Source organism: Rana temporaria, chromosome 5 (assembly GCF_905171775.1).
Source record: "Rana temporaria chromosome 5, aRanTem1.1, whole genome shotgun sequence".
NCBI classification, from domain to species: Eukaryota; Metazoa; Chordata; class Amphibia; order Anura; family Ranidae; genus Rana; species Rana temporaria.
In genome coordinates, this window is record NC_053493.1 from 23,069,908 (window position 1) to 23,095,073 (window position 25,166).

The window sequence follows — 25,166 nt, forward strand, 5'->3', positions numbered from 1 at the left end:
AAGAGTAGCGTCATGTCACAACTGAGTATAAAAGAGAAGAGAGGCGCCTCTAAGTGTAGCAATATGGTTACATTTAATGAAGGTCCAACATTTACCAACTCACATGGTTGATGAACATACACATCTAAGTATGCAGGGATCCGGGGTAAAGATGTCCACATAGACCAGTGGTTCTCAACCTTCTAGTGCTGTGACCCCTTGATAACATTTCCCAAGTTGTGGGGACCCCTAACAGTAAAATTATTTTCGTAGCATGGGTTGTCGGCACCCAAGGTAATTTGTGCCCCTAACCCACAGACATTTAGCACTACCTGAGTCCTTTTAATGGCTACTCTAATCACAGGTAGTGTTGCTCACTGTGTCTCTGGCTTCACTGTGTCTCTGAATTTGTGGCGTATCATAGCAGTGACACCTATGCCGAAATCAGGAGATAGGGTCTCCTTCAGCCCCTCCCACTTCACATTCCTCACCTGTCAGCTGACCTTTAGTCTCTGCCCCCCAGCCATGCCGTGAACTGAATGGGTGCCTGTGAAGAGGCTGAGTGGGCGGCCACAGGCTCTAGTGATAGCCCTGCCTTGTGGCCCCAAAAAGGCTGGGAGAGTGGTGTGGGCTTCAGGAACAGCCCAGGATTCGGTGACCCCTGGCAAATCATCATTTGACCCCCGAGGGGGTCCCGACCCCTAGGTTGAGAACCACTGTCATAGACTGTCCTCCGCACTGCCATCTACGTCATCCCTTCCATGCTGCGCTCCACAAGTGCCTCAAACCTAGTTTTTTAGGGTAGTCTTCCCGGTCACGATTGCAGACTGACAGCAGTGAGAGCCGGCGGTGCGGAGGACGGTCTACGTGGACAGCTTTACCCTGGATCCCTGCATACTTAGATGTGCCTCTTTTAATCATCAACCATGTGAGTTACAAAATGTTGCACCTTCATAGTTGCCAACATTTAAAAAAAAATTCCAGGGACACTTTGCAGCACAGCTATTAATTACCACACTCACTTCCCCGAAGCTCCACCCACTCCGCATAATCTTCGCCTACTTATCAGATTATAGCAGGGGTCTCAAACTCAAATTACCTGAGGGCCAAAAGACAAGTTTTCATATGCCATGGGGGGCCACATGCAAACTTTCAAACTTCAAAAACAACAGTACTGGTGTCAGCGAACGCATTATTAACCCCCAGCACTGGTGTCAGCGAGCGCATTATTACCACCAGCACTGCTGTAAGTGGACGCATTTTTACCCCCCCACTGGTGTCAGCGAGCGCATTATTACCACCAGCACTGCTGTAAGTGGACGCATTTTTACCCCCAGCACTGGTGTCAGTGGATGCATTATTAACCCTGACCACTACACTGCACACCGACCACTGCACACTGACCATTCACCATCAGGGCACAGCACATTAGGTCACAGAGCCCAGCACATTAGGGTACAGGGCACAGCGCACATCAGGGCACAGAGCCCAGCACATCAGGGTACAGAGCCCGGCACATCAGGGTACATCAGAGCACAATCAGGGCACATTAGGGTACATGGGGCGCATCGGAGCACATGGGGCGCATCGGAGCACATCAGGGTACATGAAGCAGATTCAGGGTACAAACACGGTACATGAGGGCACGTACATGGGGCACATCGGGGCACAATCGGGGTACAATCAGGGTACATGGGGCACATTAAGGTACATGGGGAACATGAGGTCACAATCGGGGTACATGGGGAACAAACAGAGCACATGGGGCACAATCAGTGTACATGTCAGCGTTTACTTGTTTTTCTTTTTTCTTCACATGCAGAGTAGCGCAGGAAGCATCTCTGTCATATGTTCGATTCTCTGTCTCGCGCTGTGGCTGCTCCCCGCCCCCCGGCGGCCCCCCCCTCTCTTCTCGTCCATCCCAGGTGATATCACAAGCAAATAGGGATGGACGAGAAGAGAGAGGGGGGGCGCCGGGGGCGGAGAGCAGCTGCAGCGTGAGACAGAGAAGTGAACTTATGACAGAGACGCTTCCTGCGCTACTCTGCATGTGAAGGAAATCTACTCCCCCCACTTCTGCCCTGCCTGCGGGCCATTTATAAGTGGTCCGCAGGACGGTACTTTGAGACCACTGGATTATAGGGTCTACTCAATAAAGAGAGAATTACAGGAAATTGATACAACCTCTGTGATTGTGTAAGAGGGGAGAGGAAGTCCTTAGGGTAAGGGAAGGTCCAATATAAAGGACTACAGGTATCAGCACGCCTCCTGCCTTGTACACCTATGACTCACTGCCTGTGATTAGCGCAGTGCTGACTTCCTGGTGGGCTCTGCACATGGGCTGTGTGAAAACGCTGGAACTCATCCTTAGTCAGAGACTGCAGACATGGTATAGGAGATGGTCAGAGACCGCAGACATACTACAGGAGACGGTCAGAGACTGCAGACATGGTACAGGAGATGGTCAGAGACCGCAGACATACTACAGGAGACGGTCAGAGACTGCAGACATGGTACAGGAGATGGTCAGAGAGTGTGCGGACATAATTGGGCTGAAATTGCACAGAATGCACAGCGTGTTCCTGTGTTTTTCAGTGTGAACCTGGACCTGTGACCTGGAACCCACACTTTGCTAACTTGCCTGGAAAGGGGGCATTAGTATGGGCACCTGGAGCAATTTGCCACATCTCTTCTGGGATGCTAAGGGGGTGGATTTCATATTCAAGCCCCCTTGCAGCATACATCATAAAGTGCCCCCTAGAACATATCCTTTCCCCCAAAATGACTCACAGTAAACTGTAACCTGTAGGCATGACCCCCTCCCTCCCCCTCTGGAAGGCTCACTTACTTTGCATTAGGACATGTGTCATCTTGTCAGACGAGCAGCTTTTCTCGGCAGCAGCGTGGTGAGCCTCCTTCTCCTCCCCTCCTCCTCTGTGTACACAGGAAACATCACACAGCAGGAGAAGGAGGGGGGCGGGCTCAGCTCACTCCGTCTCACTCTGCAATGTGTGTGTCAGGAGTCAGGACCAGGCAGCCGGGGACTGCAGGGAGAGATATAAACATACTGCCGCACCTGCCTTCCCCACTAGCCGGGACAAGTCCCGGCAGGCTAAATTAGCCGGGACTAGGTCCTATTTCACGGGACTGTCCCTTTAAAAACGGGACAGTTGGCAAGTATGCACCTTCATTAAATGTAACGATATTGCTACACTTAGAGGTAGGGTTGCGACCTCATCCCTTTAAAACAGAACACATATGAATTACACAGGTTCTGTGGCTGATTGAGGTGGTAATTGAACTCAAGTGGAGCCTTATCTAAATTAAATTAACCTTAGAACCTGTGGAATTCATATGTGTTTTGTTTTAAAGGGATGAGGTGGCAACCCTACTTAGAGGCGCCTCTCTTCTCTTTTATACTCTGTGGCTCCTGCTGGATTTTGCTTCTAATCCCCTTGTGGATGGACATGTTATGGTTACACAACCCGTCACATTGCTATAATCTTTTTATATGGACTATAGACTGAAGGATTTATCAATAAATGGCTGTGGAACGAATCATCTGAGTTTCCATTATTTCTTATGGGGAAATTTGCTTTGATATAAGAGTGCTTTGGATTACAAGCATGTTCCTGGAACAAATTAAGCTCGCAATCCAGGGTTTTACTGTATAGTTGCACATCTTTTGGGGATGGTGCCTCTGTAGGTGTATTTGTGGTTCCATGTTTAACAAAATCTGGAATTTGCTTCTAATCCCCTTGTGGAGGCTTCCATGTGTGGATGGACATTTTATTTTTTTTAATATTCAAAAGAGCTTTATTGAAAAAAACATAAGGTACAGACAAGCATAGCAATAAAAGTCTGTGAAAAATTACAAATGTATTGTGACCCGAACATCTTGTCACAGAGAATTTACTTGCACATTAAGAATGCATCATGAAACATTGTAAAAGGCACACAGGGTCCCCAATTCAACTCATAGCATAGATGTAGCTTTCATTTGAGCCAAACCAAGTCAATCATCTATGATATCTATTATAACTCCATCAATAGGAGTGATCTCTATTTCACATAGTATATTAAAGGATGGACATTTTATGGTTACACAACCAATCACATTGATATAATATTTTTATATGGACTATGAAGGACCTATGAATAAATGGTTGTGGAAGGAATCATTTGAGTTTCCATTATTTCTTATTGGGAAATTTACTTTGATATACAAGTGCTTTGGATTACAAGCATGTTTCCGAAACGAATTATGCTCGCAGTCCAAGGTTTCCTGTAAATAAAAAAAATTCAACAGAGCAAGAGCAAGTCTCCAAACCGAAGAACTAGGAGATCTCACCAGAAAAGTAAAAAAAAACTGTCAGATGACTTCTGTAGCACTTATCCCCCAGGCCCACCCAACTTCATTCAATGTTACATTTAGGCTCCATTCACACCTAGGCGTTTTCACGCCCGACGCTATTGCAGCCTGCAACAACATAACATTGTCGGCTATGGAGATGGTTCACATGCCGTACGCCTGAAGCTCAAAACAAGTCCCGGACCTTTTTTTTCAGGCGGCGTTCGGCATAGCCGACAATGTTGATCAGCCCTCTGGTGTATGTTAGGCTTAAAAAACGCCGCGGTAACATACGCCGCGTTCAGGTGTGAATGCAGCCTAAGTTTCAATCAGAGCTAGAAATTATGTTTTTTTTTTTCTTGTGTGTTTCCCTATTGGAGAGATTTTCCCTCACTTCCTGTCAGGACAGGAAGTGGTGGGAAGTCTCTCCAAAAGACAGACAAAAAAGCTATTTTCTAGTAGAGTGGGGAAGGGTTAAACATTTTGGGCAATGTGTATCTGTGGAATCGCCCCCCCCCCCCCTCATTTCTTGCCTTGGTATCACAGGGACAGGAAATAAGAGAAAACCATAGACAAAAATGGAAACATACGTTTGGTTGGGGTTAGGTTTTAAAGTTTTGGTCGTAATTAGCAGACACAGAAGATGTTGTTTTAAAGTGATCCTGTAGTTTACCTTGTATTTCATTCCACCCTTGAAATAGCCAACAAAGGCGCCGGATTCATAGCCCTGAAGCTCTCTATACTGAATTGGCTTTCCTCCCAGATAATCGTCCATCTGTATGGTGAAAATGGCGGCGGCGGTGCTTTCATCCTGACTGCATTCCTTTCCTAGGGGGAAAACAGGAGATATGAATATACCGTATGCAATCAAATCAATTAGTTTTAAGCACCCAAGAAAATTAATTTGCGCCTCTAACCCACAGACATTTAGCGCTCCCCGAGTCCTTTTATTGGCAACTATAATCACAGGTAGTATCACTCACTGTGTCTCTGATTTTGCAGTGTCTCGTAGCAGTGACACCTATGCCGAAATCAGGAGATGGGGTCTCCTCCAGCCCCTCCCACTTCACATTCCTCACCAGTCAGCTGACCTTTAGTCTTTTCCCCCCCAACCATGGCGTGAACTGAATGGGCTCCTGCGAAGAGGCTGAGTGGGCGGCTGCGGGCTCCAGGGACAGCCCTGCTGGGTGGCCGCAAAAACACTGGGAGAGCGGTGCGGGCTTCAGGAACAGCCCAGGATTCGGTGACCCCTGGCAAATCATCATTCGACCCCCAGGTTGAGAACCACTGGTCTATGGGAATGTTTGACCATTGTTCCAGAAGAGCATTTGTGAGGTCAGGCACTGATGTGGACAAGAAGGCCTGGCTCGTAGTCTCTACGCTAATTGATCCCAAAGGTGTTCTATTGGGTTGAGGCAGCCCAGTCAAGTTTCTCCACCCACACCTTGCTCATCCATGTCTTTATGGACCCCATTTGTGCACTAGTGTGCAATCATGTTGGAACAGGAAGGGGCCATCCCCAAACTGTTCCCACAAAGTTGGAAGCCTCTGTTGGCATCATCAGGGGAGCAGCCATGCGATTGGATGCGTCTGCACTGGTTGACCTCGGCGGCCATCTTTAGTGAGGGCAGTGCTAATAAATAGTGCAGTTGTTGTGCATTTGCAAAGCGCCTAGGTCAAGGACAGGAACACGTTGGTGAGGGACATTGGGGCAGATTCAGATAGAGATACGACGGCGTATCTCCTGATACGCCGTTGTATCTCTGAGATCCGTTGGTAGGATCTATGCGGCTGATTCATAGAATCAGGTACGCATAGATCTCCCTAAGATCCGACAGGTGTAAGTGACTTACACCGTCGGATCTTAGGCTGCATTCTCCCGCTGGCACGAATATGCAAATGTGGAGATCCGCCGATTCAGAAACGAACGCCCGCCCGTCACTTTTTTTTTTACGTCGTTTGCGTTCGGCTTTTTCCGGCGGATAGTTACCCCTGCTATATGCGGCGTATCCAATGTTAAGTATGGCCGTTCCCGGGTCGAATTTTGAATTTTTTACGTCATTTGCGTAAGTCGGTCGCGAATACGGATGGACATGTCGAAACCAATGACCTCCTAGCGACGTCATTTGGAGCAATGCACGCTGGGAAATTTAGCCGGCGGCGCATGCGCAGTACGATCGGCGCGGGGACGTGCCTGATTTAAATAGTAAACTCCCCCTAGCCGCGGAATTTGAATTCCGCCGGGGGATTTACGATTCGCCGGCTCAACTTTAGAGGCAAGTGCTTTCTGAATACAGCACTTGCCTCAAAAACTTGCACTGGCGGATCGTAAATAAGATAGATTACGCGGATCTAAAGATCCGCTAACCTATCTGAATCTAGCCCATTGTGTCTAGCACAGGGAAATGTTCCGGTGGAGGAGGGACAGTGTAGGGACCTTACACCTGAAATGCTACCCTATGGACCTTGCTTTGTGCACTGGTGAGCAGTCATGTTGGAACAGGAAGTCGCCATCCCCAAACTGTTCCCACAAAGTTGGGACCATGAAATTGTCCAAAATGTCTTGGTATGCTGAAGCCCTAAGAGTTCCCTTCACTGGAACTAAGAGGACAAACCCAACCCCTGAAAAACATCCCCACACCATAATTCCCCCTCCACCACAATGATTTGGACCAGTGTACAAAGCAAGGTCCATAAAGACATGGATGAGCGAGTTTGGGGTGGGGGTACTTGGCTGGTCTGCACAGAGTCCTGACCTCAACCCGATAGAACACCTTTGGGATGAATTAGAGCTAAGACTGCGAGACAGGCCTTCTCGTCCAACATCAGTGCCTGACCTCACAAATGTGCTTCTGGAAGATTGTGGCCGGTGAGTGTATTTTAGTCGCAATGTCACTTCTGTTTCTGGAGGATTTGCTTACAGTTGCATGTATTATGAAGTATCACAGGAACATTGTGATTTAAAGTAAAAGCTATCTGCCTGTCCTCTGACTTCCATTAGTGTCATCGGATTATAAACAGACGACATATACGCTGAATGTATAAAGCTCTGGTCACATGACTCGTAAGAATTCCTGGAGACTGAGTCACTTGGCAAGCACACAGCACTGTAGTATGAATTTACAAAGCTAACACACCCAGATGATAATCTTTATTTTAGCCATGTGGTTGTATTTTTTTAAATCTCATTGGATATAAATAAAAATATCTGAAAAATAAAATACCTGGCCCGTAATAAAAAAACAAAAACAAAAAAAAACAATGATCCTTATGCTGGTGTTCTAGCTTTGTAAACTGAGCCTATTGTTATCTGTTCAGCCTTAGCCTTGTTCAATAAAGATTGCTAATTCATAGGGGTGGTAATCCACAACAACCAATCAGAATTCAGTCTACACTAAAGTCATAGGCCCGGATTCACAAAGCACTTGCGCCGACGTATCTCCAGATACGTCGCGTAAGTGCAATGATGCGCCGTCGTATCTGTGCGCCGGACCCACAAACTAAGATACGCCTAAAAACAGGCTTCATCCCAACTACGTAACTTGCCTACGCCGGCGTAGGGTGGGAACACATTTACGCTGGGCGCATATTTAGGCTCACATTGATCAGCCATTAAAATATGCAAATGAGGAAAATATGCCGATTCACGAACTTACGTGCGCCTGACGCAGTGCGTGTAAGTTATACGTCCGGCGTAAAGTTATGCCCCATAAAGGAGGTGTAACTCAGCAGCATCCATGCAAAGGGCTGCACCAGGGAACACAAGCCAGCGTAATTTACAGTGAGGGGCAAGTGAGGGGCAAGTGATGGCACAGTGAGGGGCAAGTGATGGCACAGTGGGGGCAAGTGATGGCACAGTGAGGGGCAAGTGATGGCACAGTGGGGGGCAAGTGATGGCACAGTGAGGGGCAAGTGATGGTACAGGGAGGGGCAAGTGATGGCACAGTGAGGGGCAAGTGATGGCACAGTGAGGGGCAAGTGATGGCACAGTGAGGGGCAAGTGATGGCACAGTGAGGGGCAAGTGATGGCACAGTGAGGGGCAAGTGATGGAACAGTGGGGGCAAGTGATGGCACAGTGAGGGGCAAGTGATGGCACAGTGAGGGGCAAGTGGGGGCAAGTGATGGCACAGTGGGGGTAAGTGATGGCACAGTGGGGGCATGTGATGGCACAGTGGGGGCAAGTGATGGCACAGTGGGGGCAAGTGATGGCACAGTGGGGACATGTAATGTAATGGCACAGTGAGGAATGTAATGTAATGGCACAGTGAGATTTGAAAAAGCCTGTTTCTGTCAGCGGTTCTGGCTCCCCCTCAGCTTCCAGAAAGACGGAAAATACGATAACTTTGATAAAAAAGTGCAGAAATCTTTGAAAAACCCTCGTACTTTGTGCAGAAACTTTTTGAAGAACCCTCGTACTTTGTGCAGAAAACTTTTTGAAGAACCCTCGTACTTTGTGCAGAAACTTTTTGAAGAACCCTCGTACTTTGTGCAGAAACTTTTTGAAGAACCCTCGTACTTTGTGCAGAAACTTTTTGAAGAACCCTCGTACTTTGTGCAGAAACTTTTTGAAGAACCCTCGTACTTTGTGCAGAAACTTTTTGAAGAACCCTCGTACTTTGTGCAGAAACTTTTTGAAGAACCCTCGTACTTTGTGCAGAAACTTTTTGAAGAACCCTCGTACTTTATGCAGAAACTTTTTGAAGAACCCTCGTACTTTGTGCAGAAACTTTTTGAAGAACCCTCGTACTTTGTGCAGAAACTTTTTGAAGAACCCTCATACTTTGTGCAGAAACTTTTTGAAGAACCCTCGTACTTTGTGCAGAAACTTTTTGAAGTACCCTCGTACTTTGTGCAGAAACTTTTTGAAGTACCCTCGTACTTTGAGCACCAAACTGTAAAGAATTCCACGTATGGATATTTTCTTACATTGGTCAAAGCTGGACCAATGTAACTATGTATATATGCAATGGAAAATACCGCGCTACCCTATCAAGTACATAAAAAAAAAAAAAACAGCAGCCGTTCAAAAACGTGAGATATGCGCATCTAGAAATAGCAATTAATAACAGGAAACTGTGCTAAATAAAAATAAAAACCAGTGATCGTGGTGAGTAGGAAAATATGAATAAACCACTCAACCTGTGAAATAACAAATTAACCACCTAAGCCCCGGACCATTTTGTTGCTAAAGGACCAGGCCCCTTTTTGCGATCCGGCACTGCGTCGCTTTAACTGACAATTGCGCGGTCGTGCGACGTGGCTCCCAAACAAAATCGGCGTCCTTTTTTCTCCACAAATAGAGGCTTCTTTTGGTGGTATTTGATCACCTCTGCGGTTTTTCTTTTTTGCGTATAAACAAAAATAGAGCGACAATTAAAAAAAAAAATGCCTTGCGGCTTCACTGTCCGATTCCCTACTGCGCATGCGCGAGGATCACGGCGCGGCGTGACTGGTCCCTGCTCTCTTCTGAGAACAGTGTTTCCCAGAAGACAGCGGGGGGGGGGGTGACGTCACAAGGAGGGAGTCAGAACCCGGAAGTGGTGCAAATACCTGTCTCAGACAGGTATCTGCACCCCCGTCCCCCTGAAAGGTGCCAAATTGACACCGGAGGGGGGGGGGGGGATCCAAAAAGCGGAAGTTCACTTTTTGTGTGAACCTCCGCTTTAACTCTCTTCAGGGCTTCTGTCCCCATCTCTCCCAATTTAATCATCTCTACTGGTATTGCTATACACATTTCAAAAGAAGAACAAGGGCAGATGAAGGACAAAGGAAGAAGAAGAAGAAGAAGAAGAAGGACAAATGGAGAAGAAAGGCAGAAGCACAGAAGGACAAAAAAAATAAGGACAGAAGAAGAAAAAGGAGAGGAAAAGGAGAGAAGGAGAAGAATCAGAAGAAGGATAAGGAATGAAAGTCTATCATGCAGACCTTTTTCACACTCTGGGCCAGATCCACAAAGACTTACAACGGGCGTATCAGTAGATACGCCGTCGTGAGTCCGAATCCCCGCCGTCGCAACTTTAAGCGTATGCTCAAACTGAGATACGCTTACATTTTGTTAAGATACGGCCGGCGTAAGTCTCCTACGCCGTCGTATCTTAACTGCATATTTACGCTGGCCGCTAGGGGCGTGTACGCTGATTTACGCCTAGAATATGTAAATCAGCTATTCACGAACGTACGCCCGGCCATCGCAGTAAAGATACGCCGTTTACGTAAGGGGTTTTCAGGCGCAAAGATAAACCACCAAAAACATGGCGCAGCCAATGTTAAGTATGGACGTCGGAACCGCGTTGAATTTTTCAAATTTTTCGCCGTTTGCGTAACTCGTCCGTGAATGGGGCTGGCCGTAATTTACGTTCACGTCGAAAGCATGAAGATTTGCCGACGTCATTTGGAGCATGCGCACTGGGATACCTCCACGGACGGCGCATGCGCCATTCGATCGAAACGTCATTTACGTGGGGTCACAGTTAATATACATAGAACACGCCCACATCTTTGTCATTTGAATTCCGCGCCCTTACGCCGACACATTTATGATACGCCGCCGTAACTTTAGACGCAAGTGCTTTGTGAGTACAGCACTTGCCTCTCAAAGTAGCGGCGGCATAGCGTTACTACGATACGCTACACCTGCCTAGAAATACGCCGCGCTCCGTGGATCTGGCCCTCTGTGTTACTAATTGTACATAAGTCGACCAGGGTGACCACTGATCATCAAAATTCTATCTTTCTGTCATTCAGGATACTTGAAAGCTTTCCGTTGAACATAATTTATTATACAATTGTAGCACTACCCCCGCAGGAGCTTCTGGTGTATATTTTGGGCGACGCGTTACCTCTGTTCTCGCTGAAAGGAGAGTCTGAAGAACTTCAATGTCCACACACAATGTACCTCTTTTCTCTTGGGGGTTTATTTGGGAGAACTTTAGTAGAAAAGAGGAGTGAGGGGTGGAAGGGTAGGAAGGTTCAGGTGCAAAGTAAGGAAACACTCCTGTTTCCAGCAAACAGTTCTCGTCGCCACTCTAGCCAGAGTGGGTATTGCCCACCCTGGTAGGTCCCTCTCACTGGCCTAGCAGCCGGGATGGCGCACGGAATAAAGTACAGTCTCTGCCACAGACCTTCCTTTCTCGATGAGATGTTTTGGTCCGGAATCCTCTACCACAGGATTCAGCACCCGGATCTCTTTAGCTTTTTCTCACTAGAACCTTTAGACCCGACAGGCGACACTGTCAGGCCTCTCGGTGTACGGTGCATCCTTGGATGAAGCTTCCAGGCCTTCTCCTAAGGTACCAGCCTCTTGCATGGTCCTTACCAGGATAGGTCCTCCCCTGGTCTCCTTCATCAAGTGGCTTCATCCCGCAGGACGGACAGCACAAAATTATCTCTGTAGTACGGGCCCCAGTCAGACAACTGGGCCCACCAGACGAAGCCGCAGTCCCGGGCCAACGTGGTCCCGGAGCTAGGATTCAGAACACGCACCTCCGACCAGGCGGGCCACGAGGCGTAAATGGACCCCGCACCAATGGCGTCTGTCCCTTAAGTACCCCTCCCCAGCATGCACAGCGGGGCAACCACTCCCACTAATTCGTTGCTGAGGGGGACATTCAATATACCATGACCTGACTGCTGCCACCCTTGGCCTAGGGTGGTAATAACACCCCCAGGCTATCAATGGTGGATCATTCCCAGTGCAGCCATGGCTAGAACAGAGGCTAAATTTGCCCTTAATGGGGTTGTAAAGGTAAAAGTTTTTTCACCTTAATGCATCCTATGGATTAAGGTGAAAAAACATCCAATGTTAACGCCCCCCCCGGACCCCCGTTTTACTTACCTGACCCCTCGAAAGTCCCGCGCGCGCCACGTGATCCTCTTCGGTTCCCAGCCTGGCCGTTGATTGGCTAGGCTGGACGGATTGATAGCAGCGCAGCCATTGGCTGGCACTGCTGTCAATCACAGCGGATGACGCGCCGCGCCGGGGGGCGGGGCCGAGTGTTACAGTATCACCGCTGTATCACGGGAGCGCGCTCGCAAAAGCTTTCCACCATGCAAGTTCCCTCGCATGAAGGTGGAAAGCTTTTGCGAGGAGGAGCCGAGACAGCCGCCGAGGGACCCCAGAAGACAGGGTTAGGGGACACTCTGTGCAAAACGAGCTGCACATTGGAGGTAAGTATAACATGTTTGTTATTTAAAAAAAAAAGTTTTAGGTAGATTCAAGTAGCTGTGCCTAAACTTGCGGCGACGTAGCTTAGCGTGTTTAGGCTACGCCGCCGTAAGTTAGCTAGGCAAGTACATGATTCACAATGTACTTGCCTGCTAAGTTACGGCGGTGTAGCCTAAAGCGGGCGGGCGTAAGGGCGCCGAAGTCAAATGTGTGTAAGGGGGGCGTGTTTTATGTTAATAAGGCTTGACCTTAAGTTTTTGACGCTTTTTTATTACTGCGCATGCGCCGGGCACCTACATTTCCCAGTGTGCATTGCGGCTAAGTACGCTGTTTGGGCCTATTGATTTCGACGTAAACGACGTAAATCGATATTCGTGGACGACTTACGCAAACGACGTAAACATTTCGAATCTCGAAGCGGGAACGGTGGCCATACTTTAACATTGCTATTCCATCTAATAGATGGAATAACTTTAGGCCTGATAATCACTTACGGAAACGGCGTAAATGTACTGCGGTGGCCGGGCGTACGTTCGTGAATCGGCGTATCTACTCATTTACATATTCTACGCCGGCCGCAATGGAAGCGCCACCTAGCGGCCATCCGAAATATTGCAATCTAAGATAGGACGGCGCAAACTGTCCTATCTTAGATATGTTTAAGCGTATCTCTGTTTGAGCATACGCTTAAACATAAGTCGGTTTAGATTCTGAGTTAGGCCAGCTTATCAGTAGATAAGCCGACCTAACTCTTACTGAATCTACCTATTTGCCTTTAGTGTTCCTTTAATCACTCTGGTCTGAGCCAAATAACAGCCCAGACTCCCATTAAATTTGAGGCAGCGCCTGTTCATCAGGAGCAGGGCGCTACACAATAATCAGTTTACTTTCGTCATTTTCCAGGATCTTTCAGTTGGCTGTGAGAAGTATGAAGGAAATTAGCGTTTTCTTTACTCTTGTGGTTCCAGGAATTGTTTGATGAAGCCACTGAGGACCAATTTGGGGTACTGGATTGGGTCCGAGACTAAATAAAAGTAAACAAACTTAGCAAAAAAGTCATCACCTCTGGCGGGTTGGGCAGTCATGGAAAATATTTTCTTCCAAATCACATTAGGAATAGGAAATGGTATTATACTTGCTGTTCTTGATGCTAATGGCGTCCTTAGCTTAAATCTCAGTCAAGACACTATCTGCATGGAGTTTGCCTGTTTTCACTATGTTCATTGGGGGTCCAAAGACATGCAGGTAGATTAATTGGCTCCTAACTAAACTCTCCCATGTATGTGTGTACAAAATGTTATCATGTTCTGCATTTCAGTCCAAAATCCAAGCCATTGGAGTGGGTTAAGGAAGACCTACAGACCTACTTTGGATAAAAAATATGCTGAGAAGCACCTGTGGAGAAGGATTTTAAGTATATCAGGGATATAGGTAGATTCAGGTACCTATGCCTAACTTTGCGGCGGCGTAGCTTAAGGCATTTAAGCTACGCCGCCGTAAGTTAGCGAGGCAAGTACATGATTCACAATGTACTTACCTGCTAAGTTACGGCGGCGTAGCCTAAATCGGCAGGCGTAAGGGCGCCTAATTCAAATGTGTTTGAGGGGGGCGTGTTGTATGCTAATGGGGCTTGACCTTACGTTTTTTACATTTTTTGTGAACTGCGCATGCGCCGGGTGCCTACACTTCCCAGTGTGCATTGCGGCTAAGTACGCCGCACGGGCCTATTGAGTTTGACGTGGACGTAAACGACGTAAATCCCGATTCACGGACGACTTACGCAAACGGCGTAAAAAATTTGAATTTCGACGCGGGAACAACGGCCATACTTGACATTACTATTCCAATAGGGCCTAGCTCTAACTTTACGCGGCCTATCTCTTACGTAAACGGCGTAAAAGTACTGCGTCGGCCGGGCGTACGTTCGTGAATCGGCGTATCTACTCATTTACATATTCTACGCCGACCGCAATGGAAGCGCCACCTAGCGGCCATCCAAAATATTGCAATCTAAGATAGGACAGCGCAAGCCGTCGTATCTTAGATATGTTTAAGCGTATCTCTGTTTGAGCATACGCTTAAACATAAGTCGGCGTAGATTCTGAGTTAGGTCGGCTTATCTACTGATAAGCCGGCCTAACTCTTACTGAATCTACCTATTAGTGACTAGAGAGCTGGCCCATAGAATTACTGAGAGTCAAATACAAACATACACCATAATGGAACCCATAGGAATGAGCGAGGACCAGTGGTAGGCACCCAGCAGGGAAGACATGACACGCGCATGATCTGAGGTTTCAAGGAAGTATATTGTCAAGAATGTTCCAGCCACACTCTACGGGGCTTCAAACTGGCAGAAACACTCACAGTTAATTATGCAGTACTTGCTAAGATACCGACAGCACCTGACCCAGGATGCGGCTGGTAGGCAGTATGCAAAAAAGGCACTAGCGGTGGAAGTTTCCAAACAGCACCACTATTGGACAGTCTCCATACTGTCCCTCCTCCTCCGGATACTCTCCCTTGCTCTAGTCACATTCTCCCTATCTATCAGGTTCCTGTCCCTGACCCAACCACATGTACTAACGCGCACCAACCGCAGTGAGCCAGTGCTATTTGAAAGGACTGCCCTCATCAAATATGGCAGCCGGAAGTCATCCAGGGAAGCAGCATCCAATTGGTTAGCTGTCCACGCAATGACACAAGTGATGGCCTAAGAGGAATGTGAGTTCTCCACTCTCCCTGCATGGTGGTCGCTGACGGAGGTCAACCTACACCTACCTAAGACCCTACACCAGGGGTGCACCAGGGGTGCCCAACCAGTGGCCCGGGGGCCACATGTGGCCCGCGGTGCCCTCTGATGTGGCCCGCGACCTCCTGCTCTGGGATGGAATAAAATAGAATAGAATACTCTTAATAAAGGTAAGTTTATTACTAAAATCACAGTGTATATATGGACATATATGGGCATATCTGTTCTGCAGTGGTTACTGGGCTGCTTTCAAACTGATCCACAGGTGCAGAGAAGTGCACCTGCGGGTTACCTGGACTGAACCATAGTGTTCTATTACCTGCGAGTTATGTGTGCTTTCTAAAATTACACCACACCTACCCGTGTGGCGGGTAAACAACAGTGCATCAGTGTGAAAGCAACCTTAGGCCCCTTTTACACGGTCAGTCCGACCAAATCTGACCCTCTATTCAGATATAAGGAATGGAAGATGTAAATGTACTTGTGTTCATTTACAAACGCCTACCTCCAATCCAATCCACAAAAAAAAGGAGAGAGAGTAGAGTGGTCTCTATAGAGCCGAGTGGGCTGTCATCCACCCGCTCTGCTCATTGTGGCCCGCGACTGGTTGCCAAGTCGCTTAAGTGGCCCTTGCTCTTCAAAAGGTTGGGCACAGCTGCCCTACACCAATAAAGAGCAGTGCACCCAAAAGTGATCATTTAAAAGTAGATGGGTCCTGGTGGATGATATAATCACTTGTACTGTTACATGTCTTGGATAATCAAACAACAAGATATTCTCAAATTTTATATGTTCTACTGTAGCTCTAACAAAATATAAAAGACAGACCCAGCAGGGATGGTGGAAGCTGCATATTTGGCCACATATACTATATTACCAAAAGTATTGGGATTGTCTTTGAAGGCCAGTCAAGTTCCTCCACCACAAACTTGCTCATTCATGTCTTTATGGACCTTGCTTTGTGCACTGGTCCAAATCAATTGGTGGAGGGGGAAATAATTGTTTTTTGGGGGTTGGGCTTGGCCCCTTAGTTCCAGTGAAGGGAACTCTTAAGGTTGTCAGCATACCAAGACATTTTGGACAATTTCATGCTCCCAACTTTGTGGGAACAGTTTGGGTATGGCCCCTTCCTGTTCCAACATGACACTGCACAAAGCAAGGTCCATAAAGACATAGATACGCAAGATTGGGGTGAAGGAACTTGACTGGCCTGCACCTCAACCAGATAGAACAATTTTGGGATGAATAAGGCCTCGTACACACGACCGAGTTTTTTCTGCAAAAACCAGCAAGAAACTTGCTAGGAGATATTTTTTTGTCGAGGAAACCGGTCGTGTGTACATTTTCGTCGAGGAAACTCGACGAGCCAAAAAGAGAGCAGGTTCTCTATTTCCTTGATGGGAATGGAGAAACATGGCTTGTCGAGTTTTGACGGCTTCACAAGGAACTCGACGAGCAAATTGATGTGTTTCGCCCGTCGAGTTCCTCGGTTGTGTGTACGAGGCTTTAGAGCAGAGACTGAGTAAGGCCTTTTCGGATCTCACAAATGCGCTTCTGGAAGAATGGTCAAACATTCCCTTAGACACACTCCTAAACCTTGTGGACGGCCTTCCCAGAAGAGTTGAAGCTGTTATAGCTGCAAAGGGTGGGCCAACTCAATACTAAACCCTACGGACTAAGACTGAAATGCCATTAAAGTTCATGTGCGTGTAAAGGCAGGCATCCCAATACTTTTGGTAATATAGTGTACTAATAAATTACAGTCTGTGGCTGTTTAAAAGGTGCTAAATACCGTATTTATCGGCGTATATCGCGCACTTTTTTGCCCTGAAAATCAGGGCAAAATCGTGGGTGCGCGATATACGCCGATACTCGCTTCCCGCGCCGAGTTTTGAATACTGCGCCGGCATATACCGAGCGCAGTACACTCGGGCAGGCTCGGCCAGTCTCGGCTTCTTCCGCGGTCACGTCCTGGACGTACAGGACGTGAGCGCGACAGTTCCCGAGCCTGCCCGAGTGTACTGCGCTTGGCATATGCTGGCGCAGTATTCAAAACTCAGCGCGGGAAACGAGCGGGGAGGACGCGAGGACGCCGGACCCGCCGAAGAGGACACCGGACCCGCCGAAGAGGACACCGGACCCGCCGCAGAAGGACACCCGACGCCGCAGAAGGACACCCGACGACGCAGAAGGACGCCGGACCCGCCGAAGAGGACACCCGAAGCCGCAGAAGGACGCCGGACCCGACGAGGCCGCCGATGGACGCCACGCAAGACACCAAAACTGTAAGTACAAAAATAACTTTTTTTTCACAGGTTTGGGGGTCACTTTGGGGGTGCGCGGTATACGCGGGAGCGCGTTATACCACGATAAATACGGTAAGTCTCTGGATGAAAGCAAGACTCTTCTATTATTAATGGACATGTATCTAATCATGACAATATTGTACACTCAATTCCTCCCTCATATTACATACAAACACAAGAGATTGCTGAACTCCGGAGTTTATTACTTCATACTCAGCTGTTACTAAACCATTAAGAAACCATTATGAAATCTCAGTTAAATATTACTGTTTTCAAAGAAAAGTTTTAAAGTCAAGATAAGCTATACTTTGCATATCGGAGGAAGAATGAGGAAGAAGGAGCTTTGTGTTCCCAGCAAGTTCTGTGAAATATTTTTCTGTAATGGCCAAAGTATGGGAATCAAAGTAATTACATATTCTTTACAATCAGTAAAATCTGATTGAAAATAAAACAAGCCCTCACCGACCTCTGGAGCTGCTTTCTCAAGAAATGAATTCTGGAGGAAAATCACAACAAAGACTTTAACGTTGAAACACCTGTTGTGTACTCAGTGCTGGGACAAGGTCATCCAGCGCCCAATGCAACGATGCCAAACTGAGCCCCCCGTCCCCTGAGGTTAGGGTCAGGACGCTCCAATTAAACATTGCACCCAGGTCAGCTTCCCCTCCTGCCCACCCCTTGTCATGGCCCTGTGTGTACTGTATATTAGTTATAGGTGGAGGGTGACAGGCTGATGCCGCGTACACACCATCACTTTATGTGATGAAAAAAAATGACGTTTTTAAAAACGTCACTTTAATTGACTGTGTGTGGGGGAAAACGTTGTTTTATGTCTTGTAAAAAACGACCAAAAAAAATTGAAGCATGCTTCAATTTTATGTGTCGTTTTTCAAAAGTGCACTTTTTACTTCACAGAAATTGACCGTGTGTAGCAAAAAACGTCGTTTTCTAAGACGTTTTTTCATCCACGCATGCCCAGAAGCTACTTATGAAGCAAGCTTCAATGGTAAAACGTGGTGGAACGTAACCTCGCTTTGCAAGATCATTGTGAGAAAACGATGGTGTGTAGGCAACTTCGTCTTTGAAAATTGAAGTTTCAAAAACTTCATTTTTTACTTCACAGAAAGTGTCGTTTTTTTTCATCACATAAAGTGATGGTGTGTATGCGGCATGAGTCTTCCCCTGGCTTTCTCAATGTCTTGGATACCCCAACAGCAAGATCCCATTGACAAAATTATCAACTCTGTTCCTGTCCACATGGCAGCTATGGGTGTCGCCACCTGTCATTTTTTTTCACTGTAGTGTTTTTTTAACCACTTAACCCCCCGGACCATATTGCTGGTCAAAGACCAGAGCACTTTTTGCGATTCGGCACTGCGTCGCTTTAACTGACAATTGCGCGGTCGTGCGACGTGGCTCCCAAACAAAATTGGCGTCCTTATTTCCCCACAAATAGAGCTTTCTTTTGGTGGTATTTGATCACCTCTGCGGTTTTTAGTTTTTGTGCTATAAACAAAAATAGAGCGAGAATTTTGAAAAAAATGAATATTTTTTACTTTTTTCTATAATAAATATTCCCCAAAAATATATTAAAAAAATAATTTGTTTCCTCGGTTTAGGCCGATACGTATTCTTCTACCTATTTTTCGTAAAAAAGAATCATAATAAGCGTTTATTGATTGGTTTGCGCAACAGTTATAGGGGGTATAGGGGGTATTTTTATGGCATTTTTATTAATATTTTTTTTTTACTAGTAATAGCGGCGATCAGCGATTTTTTTCGGTACTGCGACATTAAGGCGTACACTTCGCACACTTTTGAGACCATTGGCGCGATCAGTGCTATAAAAATGCATTGGATTACTATAAAAATGCCACTGGCCGTGAAGGGGTTAACACTAGGGGGCGGGGAAGGGGTTAAGTATGTTCCCTGGGTGTGTTCTAACTGTAGGGGGGATGGGACTCACTAGGGGAAATGACAGATCGCTGTTCATACATTGTATGAACAGAAGATCAGTATTTCTCTCCCTGACAGGACCGGGAGCTGTGTGTTTACACACACAGCTCCAGGTCCCCGCTCTGTAACGAGCGATCGCGTGTGCCCGGCGGCGATCGTGCCCGCCGGGCACGCGCACGGGAGTCGGGGGTGAGCGGGGGTAACGCGCCCCTAGTGGCCTGCGCAAGAGCCGACGTATAGCTACGGGCTCTCGCGCAGGGGAGCCGACCTGCCGCCGTAAAATGACGGCGGCTGGTCGGCAAGTAGTTAAGCACGCCATTTTATACACTATATTGTGAAAAGTATTGGGACGCCTGCCTTTACACACACGTGAATTTTAATGGCATCCCAGTCTTAGTCCGTAGGGTTCAATATTGAGTTGGCCCCGCCCTTTGCAGCTATAACCGCTTCAACTCTTCTGGGAAGGCCGTCCACAAGGTTTAGGAGTGTGTCTATGGGATTGTCGGGTTGAGGTCAGGACTCTGTGCATGCAGTCAAGTTCCTCCACCCCAAAACTCGCTCCTCTATGTCTTTATGGACCTTGCTTTGTGCACCGGTCCAAATCATTTGGTGGAGGGGGAAATATGGTGTGGGATGTTTTTCAGGGGTTGGGCTTGGCCCCCTAGTTCCAGTGAAGGGATCTCTTAAGGCGTCAGCATACCAAGACATTTTGGACAATTTCATCCTCCCAACTTTATGGAAACATTTTGGGGATGGCCCCAGTGAAGTGAAAGCCTTAAGAGTTCCCCTCACTGGAACTAAGGGGCCAAGCCCAACCACAGAAAAACAACCCCACACCATAATGTCTCACAGCGGGTGATTGCAGGACTCAAAGTCAAAGGGACCTGGGGGAGGGGGGGTTGTGGGGGTCCAGTGTATGTTCACCTTACACATGCTGTGCTATACAAATGTCTGTAATAAATACATTTTTGTTTGTGTTGTCAATCTTCTGAAAAAGAACCCTCGACTGAGAGTTGCATCACTGCCGGTTTTTCAGGAAGTTGAAGATGCAAGAGGTCTTACTTCTTCTGTGCAACTGCAAAGGGAAACGGTTATTTGATCATATTGCAGAACCCACAGAACCTTGTGAAAGCAGCACCACAATATGCCATTAAATAGCACTGTCTTCTCCAAAGTTCCTTCCTATTGGTGTTTGGAGAACCCCTGAACCTAGGGGGCGCATAACGTGCAAATCTTACCACATCGTCAAATGGGGCCACTCGCCGGCGCTCCACAGGCACCTCCGTGATGTTATGAGGAGCACCCAGGGTATATTGGTAATGCAATTATTTCCATTCAACTCTTTTCAGCCTTTTAACCCTTTCATTTCAGTTAAACCTTGAAGCAGATGTGTTACAGCAGCAGAAGATCACACCTGTCAGCTAAGAACATAAAACTGAGGCTTCAATTCGCACAGGATCACCAAAATTGGACAATAGAACATTGGAAACACGTTGCCTGGTCTGATGAGTCTCAATTTCAGTTGCAACATTCAGATGGTGGGGTCAGAATTTGGCGTAAACAACATGAAAGCATGGATCCATCCTGCCTTGTATCACCGGTTCAGGCTGGTGGTGGGGGTGTAATGGTGTGGGGGATATTTTGGGTCCCTTAGTACCAATTGAGTATCGTTAAAACCCCACGGCCTACCTGAGTATTGTTGCTGACCATGTGCATCCCAGGGGCGTTGCTAGGTGGCAAGAAGACCAGGGGCTTCAGCCCGAGGCTGGCACGGGGGGGGGGGGGGGGCGGCGGGGCGGTTTTGGATCCGGGATGGTCAGGTGGGGGGTAAGCTCACTTGCTGGTTGCTGCCTGGCTTACCATTGCCCATCAATTTTAAACACTAAACTCACCTACGTGACACACTGACCATTACACTGACTACCTGACATAGATACACCTACCTGACATACACACACCTACCTGACATACACACACCTACCTGACTTTGCATTTTGCATTCACATTTACTTTGCTGCCTGTTGGACCTAGTTGCCTTTTTACCTTGCTATCACCCGATCGCCCGATCGCTTCTCTGCTGGCCTGATCTCTCCCGATCTATCCGAGAGCCGCTCGCCCGAGCTCCGAGTGGGGATCATCTCAGTGATGTGGCGCGGCGGCGGTATTGTAATTCCCGCCTTCTGGAGCTTGCAGCGCCTATGATGGACATCACACGTCCCGCGGTCCCGGCAATGGATCAGTGGGACGTCCATCATAGGCGTTGCAAGCTTCAGAAGGCGGGACCTGCTATCGCACTCGGCAGGCCACAATCGGAGCAGCGGCACTCGGTCATGTGGTGACCGGGGAGGGTGAGTCCCACGGCCACACACATGCGCTTGATGGTTAGCTACTTGGTTCTTGGGGCTAGGAGCCCAGGGTCAGGTGGTATTAACCCTTAGTGAGGGCCAGATGGTATTAACCCTCTCTGTCACGTGACGCCACTGTAGTCTTGGTATACCCCGGGAAACTACAGCTCCGGGGGCCTCCGTATCCCCGCTAGTTAGGATGGTAATAACACAGTCCACAACAGGGGGTTAAAACAACAAAGGCTTTACTGGCATGAAGGCAGGTGTCAAAATCTTCACAGCTTTAAACAGAGTGTCAAAATGTTCTGCAGGCAGTCTCTGGATCACACAGCTGATAATGCTTGAGCTTAGTTGATCATATACTGTATATACTCGGCTGCAAAAGCCGGATAGTAATTCAGGGCCTATGCTTAACTAGGCTGAAAAATAGATACACTTACTGAAGTGTCTGTAGACTTGAGGCTTTTTGCCGGAATAACGGATTGATCTGATAAATGAGCTGAAGTACTGGTTCTGTAATGTTTAGGGATACTCCACTCTTTGCTGTATTTTCTCCTGGAGGCTTCGGGCCTGCACTGCCTCTCCTCTGACTGTGTTGGCTCTGCTAGGAACTGTGTGAAGCATTAGACTGGCTTAAACAGGAAGTACAATCCCTTATAAGGGCCTGTTTAGACTGAAGCCTATTGGTTGAGAGCTGTGGATCATAGAGACTGACCTGTAGTATAACACAACACAATAAGGTATTGTATAGCATTCAGTCCTCCCGACTCTAATACACTTGAACATGAGATGGTAATACACTCTGACTGAACATGAGATGGCTGGCTAAACCCCTTAAAGCTATACACACCTAATAACCGTATTATCAACCATAACAGTATAAATCACATCATAACTAGCTGAGTCCCTGCATGGGAGACCCCACAAGCCGAGGGCCTCAATCTGACAGGGCCTACAGCAAATACCTGTACTGGGACACCACAAACCCCACCACTAAACAGAAGTCGTCCTCGACAATTAAGGCACTGACGGATTGAGGAATGAGGTGACCTTGGGGCCACTAGAAGTCCTGAGGCATTTGTACACCAATGTCCGTTCAAGGTTCTTTGGGAAAAATAAACATATAAGAACAGGATCATATGATAAGTCCCGAGGCATTATACACATAAATGTCCCTTGCAGGCTTATTAGATAAAGTGAGATCATTATTTTGTGCAGGGTAAGTGGTTATCTGGGTCCCAGACAGAATACATATCTGTTAAACGTTATCACTCAGTTTTGAATAGTATATTATTGTTAGATCACACTTTTAAGACTGAGCAGGTTTTGGATTGGGCTGCCGGAGGCTTTCTACCCAATGCCTTGGCTACTGGGGCCCTTAGGCTATTAGCTCTTCTCCCCAGAACACACTTTAATATTTGCTAGACATTTTTATTCTATGCCTGAAGTACACAATTAGACATTTCTTAGAGGATACCCCTTTTCTTTTTGTAGTGCTTAAGTGAGGGATAGGAGACTTACTGGCCAGGTATGTTCCTATACACTAAATAAGGTAAGTAGGTAACTAGTGACATATTAGTTAGTAATGATGTATACTTGAGATGTATACTAACTGAGGTGTATGTAGTCTATCTACATATATTGTAGGTATAATTAATGGATTAATCCCTATATCTTGCTGGGGGATATCCGAAATTAGGTCTGGCGGATCTACGCAACACCATTTCTGAGTTTTCTGGAGCACTGTTTTCTCCTTGAACACTTGCTTCTTCTGGACTGACAGTTGCACCTTCATTTAGGACAATGGGGGCCTGTGTTGGCTCTTGACTTATGCAGCTTTCTCCCACATTAGAAGGTTCTGATGGGACTGCAGCAGGTGAGCGGATGGCTGGAGTAAACTCTGGAGCTTCTGGTGCCAAGACTGAGGTGGATGGAATGGAACTGATTGGCACATAACCAAAGAAGACGTTTTGATCAGAAGGGAAGAGAGGATCATCTTCGAACATCAGGAGTGGCCTCTCAGGCTCAACTGGCTTGGTGGGCTGCACTTGTGCTGGCTGAACTGGAGGTGGAAGACTTGGTGGTGCAGAAGGAGGCACCAACACAGGCAGGTTCCCTTTGTGACACAGCTTGATCCGGTTTCGGTGGACAACTTGAGGTTCATATCCGGCTTTTTGAACTGAGTAGACATCCGAGTCCGGATAAGGGATAGAAATCACTGTGTACGGTTCAGTTTCCCAGAGGGAGTCCAACTTATGGGTTCTAGGATGCTTCTTCAGCCAGACTTTATCACCAACTTGCAACGGCTGGGCAGAGGCATGGCGGTTGTAGTCCTGTTGCTGCCTATAGTGTGCCTCGCCCATCTTTTTGTTGACTATCTCTCTCGCTTCCTGAATCCTTTTCTGATGTTCCGAGACCCACTACGAAGAGGCTTGGGGGGAGTGGTTGAAAGGTGCTTGAAGTCCAAAGACCCTGTCTTTAGGCAGTTGACCGTGTCGGCCCATCATGAGGTAAAATGGAGTGTAACCAGTGGAACAGTGGATGGTATTGTTGTAGATTTCCAACAATTCGGGCATTAGTTGAGGCCACTCTTCAGGTCGGGATACAGAAGCCGCTCTCAGCATGTGGATAAACACCTGGTTGATCCTCTCACAGAGTCCATTCCCTTGCGGATGATAGGCAGTGGTCCTGAGTTTCTTACAAGCATGGAACTGGCACAATTCTTGAAACAGTTGGGCCTCAAAGGCCGGACCTCGGTCGGACAAGGCAGTTTCAGGACATCCAAGTATCTGTACCCAATGGGTGTAGAACATCTGGGCTGTTGTCTTGGCTGTTAAGTCTTTGACTGGCACAACCACTACCCACTTGGAATAGTGATCCACCATGGTGAGAGCATATGAATACCCGGACCGGGTAGGTGACAGCTTGACATGATCCAAGGCGACCAATTGGTTGGGCCTCTCGCTCTGAATGGAATGGAGAGGTGCTTGCGCATTCTTGCGACCATTCTTGGTGATATTGCAGACTGCACACTCACTGCACCACTTTTCAACGTCGCTCCTCATTCCAATCCAGTAGAACCGGCGTCGGATGGTGGCTTCTGTTTTATGGACCCCAAAGTGTCCTGACTGGTCGTGGTAGGCATTCAATACCATGGCGGCATCTCTCCGAGGGATCAGAATTTGGTGTAGCCTTTCACCCGACACTGGGTCCAAGAAGTTCCTGTACACCATTCCTTTGTGCACAAATAGTCTTTTCCTCTGACGCCACAATCGCTTCAATTCGTAGTCATTCTGGCCCCGTCGTAACCGG

At 47.5% G+C, this 25,166-nt stretch overlaps 1 protein-coding gene across 1 annotated transcript in view; it reads right to left on the bottom strand.

Annotated features, from left to right (window-relative positions):
* Positions 1-25,166, bottom strand: part of SCIN (scinderin) — a 175,924-nt gene that overhangs the window by 129,929 nt on the left and 20,829 nt on the right. Inside the window, exon 2 of the mRNA XM_040352263.1 lies at positions 5,004-5,158. Coding sequence (XP_040208197.1) covers positions 5,004-5,158 — 155 coding nt within the window. The remainder of the gene's footprint in view (positions 1-5,003; positions 5,159-25,166) is intronic.